Source organism: Bos javanicus, chromosome 24 (genome assembly GCF_032452875.1).
Source record: "Bos javanicus breed banteng chromosome 24, ARS-OSU_banteng_1.0, whole genome shotgun sequence".
Classification (NCBI taxonomy): domain Eukaryota; kingdom Metazoa; phylum Chordata; class Mammalia; order Artiodactyla; family Bovidae; genus Bos; species Bos javanicus.
In genome coordinates, this window is record NC_083891.1 from 14,097,345 (window position 1) to 14,112,137 (window position 14,793).

The 14,793-nt window shown below is 34.6% G+C and overlaps 1 protein-coding gene across 1 annotated transcript in view; it reads right to left on the reverse strand.

The window, feature by feature from the left end:
* The window catches only part of PIK3C3 (phosphatidylinositol 3-kinase catalytic subunit type 3), a 161,715-nt gene that overhangs the window by 97,114 nt on the left and 49,808 nt on the right, over positions 1-14,793 (reverse strand). Inside the window, exons 5-8 of the mRNA XM_061399575.1 lie at positions 9,296-9,382; positions 7,100-7,195; positions 4,429-4,500; positions 1,074-1,178 (exon numbers count right to left, since the gene is read on the reverse strand). Coding sequence (XP_061255559.1) covers positions 1,074-1,178; positions 4,429-4,500; positions 7,100-7,195; positions 9,296-9,382 — 360 coding nt within the window. The remainder of the gene's footprint in view (positions 1-1,073; positions 1,179-4,428; positions 4,501-7,099; positions 7,196-9,295; positions 9,383-14,793) is intronic.

Here is a 14,793-nt window from a genome sequence, read left to right on the forward strand (position 1 = left end):
ATTTCATTTAAAATTTTCCATTCATTTAAATATATCTATAATTACTACAGAAGAAAGGAAAACGTACATGAAGCTAAGGAAGACATAAATCTGCTGTACCCACCTATCAGTTCAAAAAGGACATTGTTAAGAGTGTAAGGGGAGAAAAAGATAGATAAAAGTTAAGCCTCATATAAAAAAGTATGTTGTTATAGTTAATTTATTTCTATGAAAAATACAACAAACTCAAATAACAAAAGTTTTACCCTACCAAACTACTGCCTGCAAGATATACTATACAACATGGTGTTGAACAGAGAGAACAATTTGTAATAACTATAAATGCAAAGTAACCCTTAAATTTGTATAAAGTTTAAAAAAAATAAAAATGAGGAAGGAAAAAGCCCCCACCAATACACACACAAGAAAAGGAAAAAAAAAAAATCAAAACAAAAAACCAGAAGTATCAACTTTTCTCTTGCTAATGGGTTTCCCTGATAGCTCAGTTGGTGAAGAATCTGCCTGCAATGCAGGAGACCCTGGTTCGATTCCTAGGTGAGGAAGATCTGCTGCAGAAGGAATAGGCTACCCACTCCAGTATTCTTGGGCTTCCCTTGTGGCTCAGCTGGTAAAGAATCCGCCCGCAATGTGGGTAGACCTGGGTTCGATCCCTGGGTTGGGAAGGTCCCCTGGAGAAGAGAAAGGCCACCCATTCCAGTATTCTGGTCTGGAGAATTCCATGGACTGTATAGTCTGTGGGGTCATAGACAGTCCATTGGACTGAGCAACTTTCACTTTCACTTCACATTATCTTGTTAAGCCAACAGAAGACCTCTCTTAGACAATGTTATCTTAGGGTCAGTTTCTAAGAATACTATACTAAGGAGATATACTATTTGTAGCTCTGTCTCTAGGGCTAATAGTTCCTGAAAGCCCCAAAATGATACAAAACGACAGAAACGTTGAGTTGTTGAAACTACATAGGATTCATTAACCTGCATCTCAATCACTTTCAAGTGATGTGCTATCACATGAGCTGCAATCAAAATATCCACTCAATTATTTTTATATTAATATTTTTAAAACGCTCTTACATTTAGCTGATCTCTTGTGGCAGCATTAGGTTTGAGATCATGGTCAGAAGGTCCACTTCTTAAACTCCGGGCAAGTTTGTGATGTTTGCTCTCAACTAAATTCTCCTATAAATTATTTAAAAATATTAACCAACAATGTAAATTTCACCAATAATCAGTTTCAACAGTCACTCAGAAAAAGCAAATAGTTACTTAAGACCAGTTTATAATGCTATTTTCTTCTTGTTACAACTGTAGTCTCCTCTGTATCTCGTGGTGATAGGGAAAGCTAAGCAAGCTTGCCGTATGCTTCACCAGGCACTGGTGCACACGTGCATGCCATCCCAGGCCCTTGTCTTAACTCCCCATTGTATTCAAGGTTTTAAATCGTCTAGCCAATCAAGTGTCACCTTCACTCCAAAAATTTCCCTTGGCAACCCAGACTAAAGCTCCTTTTTCCTAGGAGTTACCAGCAACTTTGTGATATAATCATACTATCACCTTCGTTCAAACTGCCTAGGGCAGTGACAATGACCAAAACACTTGACTATTATATCTATGGCCAAAATCATAAGCTTTGAACACACTGTCTTTGCTTAAAGAGACCTTATTTTATTCATTTTTACATGTATGAATTGTCTGTTCCTGTATTTTTCCTAATTTGCAATTGGCTTTTTGGTCCTCTACTCTCCAGTATTAAGAGTTTTTGACATACTACATACACAGCCCTTTGTGGTATGTCACAAATAGTTTCTCCCAGTTTCTCAACTGTCTTTTGACTTTGTTACAGTGTTGTTGTCGTGCAACATTTTTTTTAACATAGTCGAATTTACCAATCATTTCTTTTGTTGCCTCTGGATTTTGACCCAGCTTTAGAAGTCTACCTACACTGACAGTAAAGTACCAGTTCAGTTCAGTTGCTCAGTCGTGTCTGACTCTTTGCAACCCCATGAACCACAGCACACCAAGCCTCCCTGTCCATCACCAACTCCTGGAGTCCACCCACACTCATGTCCACTGAGTCCGTGATGCCATCCAACCATTTCATGCTCTGTCGTCCCCTTCTCCTCCTGCCCTCAATCTTTCCCAGCATCAGGGTCTTTTCAAATGAGTCAATTCTTTGCATCAGGTGGCCAAAGTATTGGAGTTTCAGCTTTAGCATCATTCCTTCCAATGAACAGTTAGGATCCATTTCATAATACTTAAATCGTGATTCATTTGTAGTTTTTCCTTATGCATGGTGGGAGGTAATGTATGGTATGGGAATTTTATTTTTTTCTAAATGGTTCTTCCCTAGCACTATGCTCCAGTGATGAAAAGTCACCTTTATCAATTTCCTTATGTACTTGGATTTATTTCTGGGATTTTTAGACAGTTTTATCAGTCTATGTGTATATGTACATGTGCTAGTATCACATTTACACAGTCTGTTTTATTGTCTGATACAGGGATAAACCAGCTTGGTGGTATTCAATGTTTGCTATATTCCTCTATTTAGTTAATACTAAAGGCTACAAATTAAATTTTTTTAACATAGCAGATAAGGGTTTGTTTTGTCCTTTCTCAATTGCATTTAAAGCTAAAAAAATTTAATAGAGGTCTAACATCTTTGATTTTTTAAATTACAGTATCCAAAATGTTAAACCTATAATTGTTGATGAACATTTTATTTAGAAAAAAATACACTAAATAAACTGACCTCTCATTTACCTGACATTTTGGTACAAGTTATATGAAAGTAATATGTTTCAAATATGACAAAATTTGTATACACTCATCCATTTTGAAGGAAACTCTTCATGTGTTTCCTATATCTACAATGTAAAAGAGAATTTGGTTTTATAATGAAAACTCAGTATCCATTTTAGATCTATTAAAACAGTGGCTGACTTTATTTTTCTGGGCTCCCAAATCACTGCAGATGGTGATTGCAGCCATGAAATTAAAAGACACTTACTCCTTGGAAGGAAAGTTATGACCAACCTAGACAGCATATTGGAAAGAAACACTACTTTGTCAACAAAGATCTGTCTAGTCAAGGCTATGGTTTTTCCAGTGGTCATGTATGGATGTGAGAGTTGGACTATAAAGAAACCTGAGCACCGAAGAATTGATGCTTTTGAACTGTGGTGTTGGAGAAGACTCTTGAGAGTCCCTTGGCCTGCAAGGAGATCCAACCAATCCATCCTAAAGGAAATCAGTCCTGGGTATTTATTGGTGGGACTGATGTTGAAGCTGAAACTTCAATATTTTGGCCACCTGATGCAAAGAGCTGACTCATTTGAGAAGACCCTGATGCTGGGAAAGATTGAGGGCAGGAGGAGAAGGGGACGACAGAGGATGAGATGGTTGGATGGCATCACTGACTCCATGGACATGGGTTTGGGTAGACTCTGGGAGCTGGTGATGGACAGGGACGCCTGGCGTGCTGCAGTTCATGGGGTCGCAAAGAGTCAGACATGACTGAGCAACTGAAGTGAACTGAACTCTATTTTAAATTATGCCAGGATTGGGAACAGGAGAAGTACTAAGATGTTTGTTTCTACAATTCCCAAGTGATCTTTTTCTTCCAAATTTTTATTCCCTTTTCCCCCCTATTTCTTCCTTTGAAGTTAGGTAAATACATGTCGTATTTACCCTAATCATCATGTTTTCATCTTCCAATGCACTACTTTCAATCTACTTTGTTCTGATTAGGAAGGTAATTAATCTAATTAGAAATGAATGAAATAAGAATAAAATAGTTCAGAGTAATGTAAATGAATTCTAAGTGTGAATATCACACTTTATATTATGCTGTTAAAAAGGATTTTTTTCTGGAACTTTCTAAATCTGAAGTCATCAAATCAAACATCTGCTACAAAGAAAGAATTCTTCCTCTTTCTTATTACTGAGAGAGCTATCATCTCAACAATTCATAAGCAGGGTATCCCAAAATCATCCCAGAAACCATAATCCAAACTGAACAGTTCAGGTAACTACCCATAATCTTCCCTATTTTTCACTAAAATCAATCTCTCTCAAATTTTTATCCATTGATCTGTTACCTCATGGTATAAATAAATTCTCCTTCTATTATGATGACAATCTTTCAAATACTTGTTTCTCCAAATCTATTTCAAGATCACATTCTATAGCTCTTTCAACAATTAAAATGGTTTACCAACACTGCACTATCCAGGCCTTACGATAAGGTAGTATTTCTTATAAATATTCCATTTGAATCTGATTCCATATGGCTGAAGTGAATTTATGATTCACTTTTAAATAACCAGTGAAGTTACAGAGACACTTTTTAGAAAGTGTATGATGTGGATAGTAAGTCATAATCAGTCTAGAGAAAAGAACTTTCATTAGAAATTTCACAGTGACTCACCATAGACATCTGAGGGTCAGGAACTTTCACTATCTCAAAGCTTGTTAAAATTGGAGATGACTCATCACCATCCTGGATCACAATACAACAAATTCAAAAAATACATACATATATATATTTAACCAAATGGCAAGAGACAATACATGAACATGTGTACTCGAATGTATTTTAATTTTTAAATAACATAATTCCTTCCTTTAAATTATCATCTTTCAACTATATTTTAAATCCATTTGTTACATATATATATCCATTTGTTACCTTCTGTTGCTGATGAAATATTTTGAGAAAAATAAAATTTAATAAAAAAACCTGTATTATATAGTTATTAGAGATATGATGTCAGGAAAATCAGTAGACTATATTTGTCAGGATTTTGTTTTAAACTTTGTTTGTAATGACTGAGTCAAAATAATATGTCCTAATTTTAAAACTCAGAACAAAAAAATCAAAGAGTATAATTAAAATATGGCACAATGGATGTGTCACATTACTTGCAAAAATCACTTAGCAGATTTTGGTAATTCTTCAAATTACTACAATTAAGTTCCACTCAGGAAAGTTTACTCAAAGTTATATCTAACTAGAAACTCAGCAGCATTGCTTCTCAGAGGACACTTATTCAACACCATGCAAGCTAGAATAACAAGAATCAATTCTTATGAAATAAAACTGTCTTATTTTGTTGGCATTATCATTTTTTAAGAACTCTGGCTTTTATTTTTACCCAATTCAGGGAAGAAAGGTAATTTGGCCTAATAAATGTCACTGAATACATCCTGGAAAAGGGTAAACTAATTTAGGTTGAAACTCATTTCCTCACAATTGTATACCTAGCATCAAATTTTTCTGTCAACTTCCAAATGCTAGTATATTTTCAATTTTACATATGTGTAACAAAATCAGGGGAGACTGAAAGAGGGGAAGTATTGTGACTTTACTTTAAGTTCAGTAATTGAGTCTTAGAGAAAACCACAAATTCCCACAGCTATTGTTTAACAGGCTGGTTCTCAGTCACAACACCAAAAAACACATTTATCAACCCAACTGTGACAAGTAATCTTCACTAAGGCTATCTGTCACAGAAGACAGGTGACAAGAAAGTCTATTTCCATTAGATTCAATGCACTGGCCCAGCAATCTTTACACTAAGTGGAAATATGACAGGAAAAGTAGACAGGCATTAATTTATGGGCAATTTTCAAGAAGCAGTTAGAAAGGGGTCAAGAACCTTTTCAAAAATACTTGAAATTCTTCTAATTTCTATTCTGTTATTATTTCATCTATTATCAAAGCTATCTTTCAAAAGATCCTTCACATCTCCAGTGTGAAAATACCATCACCATTAGCATGCTTTTGCAATATAAACTCCATATGGGTGGGAAATATTGCTTTTAATGAAATTACATATAGTAAAAATTAAAAATGTGATTTTATTAAAATGTATTGGTAATAAAACAATTTCACTCACACTTCATTACCCTTTCTTTTTAACAATTTTTCTAATGAATAAACAGAGTGTAAAGTAGTTTACCTTCCTATCTTTCCCCGCCCCCCCAGAGAATATAATTTATAAAATAAAAAGCAGAAACAAGTTAACTTTTTTTAACCTTTTTTCTAAAGGAAGGGGTAAAAGATAAAGGGAAATATATATATACCTTGTGAAGTACCAGAAAAATAATCACAAATTAACTATGTAAATCCTAAACCTTCATTATGAAAACATCTTTTAAATAGTAATTTACCAGCTATTAAACATGGATAAAAAAAAAATCACTTGTGACAACTTTAGTAAATAACACTAACATGTAAATGCAATTTCAAAGCACTACTTCTTATGAACAACTTAGCTCTATGCTGGACGAAATATTATTCTTTTATGCCATGTATCAAAAGTCTGTCCTCATTTACACTGATTCTGACTCCATCCTCGTAAGCACTTGTCTCAGTACTTTCACAATAACAGAAGGTTATGTGCTTTTGAACTCCACATACTATTATTTCTGAAATGAAGACCCATCAATAAGTATTTAAAGCATAGATATTTTTCAAGTAGCTAGATATCAAACACACAACTACTTTCTTTTGGTAATGAACAAACCTGAGCAAATTTGTAACTGCATTCTTTTACCACTCAGACTATTGATAACATGGTTTTCTTAATATTGCAAGTACTTTATAAATAAATGAACATTTAAAAGGTCTTTCATAAGCATACTTATGTTTAGGGTCACATATACAGTTTCAACACATTATATACATACTTATATACAAACATACCCTTAACATGCAATAGCCTAACACATAAAAAATATGATACCCTCTTTTTACTTTTCAAGTGGATACTAATTGTTAATGAAGCTATTGCTTTAATGTCCTACTTGCCAATTTAGAGAACAGTTAATCAAAAAGTTTTTAATCTCTTGCATATTTATTGAATTCTGTAACCCAGAAATGTATTATATGATCAGCTTTTGTAACCTTATTCTAGCTAAATGATTTGATGTGTGTGTGTGTGTGTGTGTGTGTGTGTATAAACAACTGCTGCTGACAGCTGTCTGCTGCCATCCTGTAGCCAAATAATTCATCCCAGCAGGAACAGTAGTAATTTTTTTTTAATGTTTCCCCTCCCCTCTACCTTAGAGACCATAAACAGTTCCAAGGAAAATACCTTTTCATAATAAACAATACCATATTCCTTATCATCACACTTGACACATCGAAACTCAACCATCAAGTACATGAAATTAGAACTTCGTTTTTCACTCTAAAAAAGAAAAAAATTATGAAAAATGATTTTCTTCAACATTAGTTTGTATCTTATTCCCAATTTAGTAGTACATGGAATCCATCAAATACAATTTAAAATGTAACAAATGTTTATGTCATTATTATAAGTGTACTATATACTACTACTATTTCACTACTGCCTTATCCAGAAGTGCCTACTACTGATTTGTAACTCCTTCCTCAAACTTAATTAAATTTTTGGTTTCTTCAGTAGTAGGAATTTTATTACATAACATTGTAAAGGTATTTAGTATACATTTGCAGGAAAGTTATTTCATCTCAAAAAAAAATAATATTTTTGTATTTCTAAAAATTTTAAGCAAAGAACAGTTCACTCTTAAACCCTACGGACTAATTCAAATATAAAAGTTAATATAACAAAAACAAAAGTAAAACAAAGTATGTAACTAATGACAGAGGCAATTTGAGCTTAACAGATACAACATTTACAAGTTTTTGACAATTTATAAATGGTCTTAAAATAACTTGCAATCATTTGTAAATTTTTATCAACACACTTTAAATACAGTGGGGAACAGTTATTCTTCCCCAACATATAAAATGTTGGCTATGTGTATAACTGTATTCCCTTAAGAAAGCAAATATTATGTTAATAATGAAGTAAAAAAAAAAAGAAACTTAAAAGGGTGATTAATTCTAACCCAAATCAGTTTGAAAAATGGCTTTAAATCTATAGTTATATAATCACAAGGATCTAAGAAGGTCACTTAAAACTGTTCAGCTTATGAAGCATATTATAAGTCTATTATGATAATGGTAATGGCCTCTTAGCCTCTTATCTTTTAAAGAGTGTGGACAGAGTGAGAAAAAGTCTGAGCAAAGTATACGCTAACGTTACATTTTCTAAACCCAGGGGTATGTAAGTTGATGAATGGAAGCATTTCAATTAAACTGTTTTTAGAATGTGACAACTATAAAAATTCAAAACAGCAAATTTTTTTTCCAGTTTCAGTATATAAGAATATATTAAGAATAAGTTTAGAAAAGATACCCAGTATTCATACTAAATGTAACTGTTGTTAGACACTACCAATTTGTTTTTTAAAAATGCACAATGCTAAAATTCAACTTTTCTAAGTGTTCACTATAAAATGACGAATTTCTCTCTTCCTCCTACTAAAAACTGTTCAGAGAACAAAAATTAAGTCAGTTGTGCCATGTGCTGATCACTATAAGCTACATATATCACAAACCTGTTATCCCTCTCTCCTAATGTGATTAATATACAATTGCTATTTCTGCTCTCTAAGCCAAACATATAGTATTTCAGTGCTAATGTACAGAAACTTTTGTTGTCCTAATTTTGTAAAGAGTTTCACTAAAGTCGTGTCTTAATTAAACCTATTCTGGACCAATACACAATATCAGGAAGTACACAAATTATCTGAACCATGTAACTTCATCAAGTGCGCACAGTCCTACATGTACTACGTAAGAGAAGGAGCATCCTAACTGGGGAGAGGAACTGCTAACGATGACTTAAGGTCACTGAAGTAAAGACATTGTGTTGATATATTGTTGACAGACATATCCAACTTAGACATAAACTACCATATGGAGAAAGAGAGAATCTACAAGTGAGGTATCAAACTTAACATGGGCTTCACTTATATGATATTTACGATGAAAAGCAGTCATAAGGGAAGTGTTAGTCACTTAGTCGTATCTGACTCTTTGTGACCCCATTGACTGTGGCCCACTAGGCTCTTGTCCATGGAGTTCTCCAGGCAAGAATATTGAAGTAGGTAGCCATTACTCTCTCCAACAGATGTTCCTGACCCAGGCACTGAACCCGGGTCACCTGCATTGTAGAAGCATTCCTTACCGTCTGAGCCAGAGATATCTACTACTTATGTCAGGGTTCAAAAGAACACTAAAATATAAAAAAGGCAGATATCTCAAGTTTTCCTCTTATTAGCATAGAATTCATAACTAGAAGTTATCCTCAATATCTCACATATGAGAGATACATGACAATGAATAATTCTTCTAAATAATTTTTCATTTAAAATTCTGGAGAAAAAATTTTGAAATAAAAAAGAGGGATACAACCCACCTCATTTATCATTTCTATTTCTCTAAATGTCAATCTGTCCAGCCAATCTACTTTCACCATGTGACCTTGTCGATGAGCTTTGGTGAGCTGTAAAACAAAATGCAGAAAATTTTAAGAGACAGATATCATAGAAAAGAGGATAAAGAATGGTAACAGGCCATTCTCACCTTCTGGGAAAGACTACATTCTACCTACAGGATGTGTATCTCTCTAAATAAACTTGCTTTCCCCTTAAAAAGAAAAAGAATAGTAATGATCATCAATATGACACTGAAAGTGCTAGCTTATGCAATAAAACAAGGAAAAGGAAATAATAAACAGATTGGGAAGAAATAATACATTCTTTAGTCAAAGGTGACATAATCATTTATGTAGCAAACATTTTCAAATGGACCAAAAAAAAAGCTCCTGGAATTAATAAGCAATTATAACAAGGAGGATACAAGGTTCATATAAAAAGTCAATCTCTTTTCTATATGCCAGCAATTCATAAGTAAAACTTGAAATTAAAAACACAATCATCATTTACATTGGGCTTCCCAGGTAGCGCAGCGGTAAAGAATCCATCGATCAATGTAGGAGACACAGGAGATCTGGGTTTGATCCCTGGTCAGGAAGATCCTCTGGAGAAGGATATGGCAACCCACTCCAGTATTCTTTCCTGGAAAATTCCATGGACTGAGGAGCTGGGTGGACTACAGTCCATGGGGTCCCAAAGAGTCAGACACTAATCATTTATATTCTGTTCAGTTCAGTCGCTCAGTCGTGTCTGACTCTGTGACCTCATGGACTGCAGCACGCCAGGCTTCCCTGTCCATCACCAACTCCCAGAGCTTGTTCAAACTCATCTCATAATATAAGCTAATCATTTATATTAGCACCCCCCAAAAATAAAATTGATATAAATCTAACAAAATATGTATAAGATCTATATGAGGAAAACTACAAAACTCTGATGAACAAGATCAAAGAAGAAATAAATAAATAGATACTCCAATCAGGGTAAGAAGATTCAGTATTGTCAAGATGTCAGTACTTACCAACTTGACCTATAGATGCAAAGCAATCCCAGTAATCAAGATAGTATGGAAAATAACAAATAGATCAATGAAACACAATAGATTTCAGAAACAGATCACATAAATACAGTCAACAGATCTCTGACCGAGAAGAAGAGGCAATAAAACGGAGCAAAGAGTCATTTCAACAAGTGTTGCTGGACTAACTGGACATGCAGGTGCAAACAAATACATGTAGACAAAGACCTTACATCCTTTACAAAAAATAAATCACAGACCTAAATGTAAATCACAAAATACAAAACTCCTATTAGATAATATGGTAGAAAATCTAAATGACCTTGGGTATGATGACTAGTTTCTAGATATAACACCAAAGGCACAATCCATAAAAGAAAATCATTGATAAACTGGACTTCATTACAATTAAAAACTTCTCTCTGTGAAAGACAGTGTGAAGAGAATGAGAAAGCAAGTCACAGACTGGAAGAAAATATCCGTAAAAGACCCATGATAAAGAATGTTAGCCAAAATACACAAAGAACTCTTAAAACTCAACAACAACAAAAAAAACCAAATGATCGAATTAAAAAAAAGGGCCAAAGATCTTAATAACTTACCAAAAAAGAAATATGGATGGTAAATAGTTATATGAAAAAATGCTGCACATCACATGACGTCACAGAAATGCAAATTAAAATGAGAAATCACTAAACGTCTACCAGAATGACCAGGATTTGGACACCTGACAGCACCAACTGCAGGTGAGTGCGTAGAGCTACAGGATTCCTACTAATTGCCTGGGGGATGCAAAACGTACAGCCGCTCTGGAAGACAGTGTGGCGGCTTCATACAAACTAAACGTACTCTTACCGTACATTCCAGGAATCGCCCTCCTTGGGTTTTACCTAGAGGTGAAAACCTACACCCACACAAAAGAGGGCACATGGATATGTTTATGGCTTTATGACTTTATTTATAATAGCCAAAACCTGGGCACAACTCAGATGGGCTTTAGTAAGTAAATGGATAAATTGATACATTCAGACAATGTTACTTAGTGTTAAAAAGAAAGGAGGTATCATAATGTAAAATGTATAATGCAGGGAGCTCAAACCAGTACTCTATGACAACCTAGAGGGTAGCACAGGGTGGAAGGTGGGAGGGAGGTTTCAGAGGGAGAGGATATATGTATACCTACAGCTGATTCATGCTGATGTATGGCAGAAACCAACCCAACATTATAAAGCAATTATCCCCTAATTAAAAAAAAAAGAGGTATTAATCTATGAAAAGACACCAAGAAACCTTAAGTGCATATTACTTGCACATTGCTAAGTGAAAGAAGCCAGTCTGAAAAGGCTACCTACAGTATGTTTCCAATTAAAGAAAAGGTAAAACTATGGAGATAATACAAAGATAAACAGTTGACTTGAAACTAAACATGAAAAAAACTAAGACCTGGTCCCATCACTTCACTGCAAATAGAAGGGGGAAAAGTGGAAGCAATGACAGATTTTATTTTTTTGGACTCCAAAATCACTGTGGACACTGACTACAGCCATGAAATTAAAAGTCACTTTCCCCTTGGAAGAAAAGCTATGACAAACACAGTGTATTAAAAAGCAGAGACATTATTTTGCCAACAGAGGTCCATATAGTCAAAGCTATGGTTTTTCCAGTAGTCATGTGTGGATGTGAGAGTTGGACCATAAAGAATGCTGTAAGCGCCAAAGAATGGACGCTTTCTAAGAATGGACGCGGTGCTGGAGAAGACTCAAGAGTCCCTTAGGCCACAAGGAGATCAAACCAGTCAATCCTAAAGAAAATCAACCCTGAATATTCATCAGAAGGACTGATGCTGAAGCTCCAATACTTTGGCAACCTGATACCAAGAGCCAATTCATAAGAAAAGACTCTGATGCTGGGAAAGACTGAAAGCAAAAGAAGAGGGCAGCAGATGATGAGATGGTTAGATAGTATCACCAACTCAATGAACATGAATTTGAGCTAACTCCAGGAGACAGTGGAGGGCAGAGGAGCCTGACTTGCCACAGTCCATGTGTTTGTAAAGAGCCAGACAGGACTTAGTGACTGAAAGACAACCACAATAAAGTTGCCCAGGGTAGTGGGGAGAAGAGGGAAATAAAAGTGCAACACAGAAGATTTTTAGGGCAGTAAAATTACTCTGTATCACATTATAAAAGAAAGAAAGAAAGTGAAGTCGCTCAGTCGTCTCCGACTCTTTGCGACCCCATGGACTGTAGCCCGCCAGGCTCCTCTGTCCATGGGATTCTCCAGGCAAGAATACTGGAGTGGGTTGCCATTTCCTTCTCCAGGGGATCTTCCCAACCCAGGGATCAAACCCGGGTCTCCTGCATTGCAAGCAGATGCTTTATCCTCTGAGCTATCACATTATAATGATGAATAAATGACATTATACATTTGTCAATGCCCATAAAATGTACAATATTCAGAGAACCATGAGGTAAACCATGGATTTGTGGTAATTATGACGTTTCCCTACAGGCTCATCAATTTTAACAAATTATAACAAATGTATCACTGTGGTGGGAGGTGTTGAAAACTGGGGAGCTATGCATGAGTTAGGGCAGAGTGTACATGAGAAATATTTGTACCTTCCTCTTAGCATTGCTGTGAGTGTAAAACTATTCAACAAAAGTAAAATCTTTTAAAAAAAAAATCTAAAAACGTAAAAGAAATGAAGGGTTATGTCACATTTACATTGGACACATTTCTATGAACAACAAAAGCCATACACAACTATCAAGATAAGAAATGGACTTTGGCTGGAAACTGTTAAACTTTAAAAAAATGTTTTTAAATGGTCTATAATCTGTCACTAAACATGCTAAAAAATAATGAAGCCTTTACTGAACATATCTGCATCTATATTTCTTCCAGTTTGATTATTATAAAGGGAATTATAATAATAGTTATTCAAATTGAAAATAAACTTTTTTTCCACATCTCAATATGAGAAATAGTTACATACAAAAGGCATTTCTCTGGAGCCTATAATACTCTAAGATGTAAGCGCACTGGTGTGCGTGTTGCATTTTAATTTTAAAAGAATTAGCAACTAAATAATAACAACAATCAAAGAATTAACAGTAATAGAAGATCTAGGGCTAGAAAAAGAATTTCTAGAGCTGCAGTTGGTAGAGTGCTCTGAAGGTCTTACATACCAACCTAACCTTGGTTTCACAATTTAAATAATAGATCTACTACTACAGAGAATTCAAGATAATTTCTAAGGTCTTCAAACTGCAACTAGATTTTGTCTAAGATAGTGTAATTTTAAACAACAGCATTATTTATGCATCAAACCTTTCTTTCTAAACAAATTCATAGCATAAAGCAAAACTGGGCATTAAGGACTTCATGGTAGCTGGACTTTATGACTTGTCTTCATTTCTATTATACATGCTATGATGGCATTACTACAAGGATGGTAAATACTTTCACCAATTATAATTTATCTCTCTCACAGAACCAAAAATCTTCATCAGTATTCTTTATAGTCCTCAAATAAGGTACTCTTATCACAATTACATGGTCATACTATTTCAGAAATAAAAACAGTAACTTCATACAAGTTTTGAGGATCACTGTAAGATAAAAATATTATCAGCTTAGCTGTCTTCTGAATAACAAATTCTTTTCCATCTGAGGTAACCTCTAAATGAAAATGGATAAGGCAACAATAAGTGGTTAGCATTATTATTCACACAAAGCAGCAGGAACTAAACATTTCGTGGAACGTTAGACAAATATACTAACATGGAAACAGACCAAGAATTAATGATAAGGGAACCAAACGAACATGAGGCTACAAGTTCATGACCTAAAATTCTAATCCTAGCACTCCATTTTTGAATTCTGTCATTTTTGAACCCACAGATCTACAAAAAGGATTAACTTCTAGTTCTGGTACCAAAATTCAAATAGAATTATGGATACACATTATGACAGACAGTATTAACCCATATAGTCTGTAAAGAATTGTATTCTCACTTTGCCATGTTTCCAACTAGTTTTTTAAATTAATAAAAATATACAGGGTCACAGCACATCAACATAGCACACAGCACATCAACATTGAAGTGTCAGAGCTGGAACTGAAACCCCAGGTCTGTAAAGTTCATACTCTTTCCACCAGTCTTCACTACCTCCTCAAATGATGCATTTGTAGAAAGAGATGAGATTTAAATCCAATTAAATTTTTTAATGTTTTAAACACAACTTTCATACTTATGACACAGTAGTTGATTCTCCACTAGTTTCCTTTGAGGAAAAAATTGTCAAAAGTATATTAAGTTTAGATATGGGAGAATGTGTTGGGCATTTTTCTTTCCCTTATTAAATCGTAAGATAAATTGAAAATTTTCTAAAGTAATTTCACTAACACCAGAATTCATGTTTGCTGCTAATATATTATACATGGGCTTCCCCAGT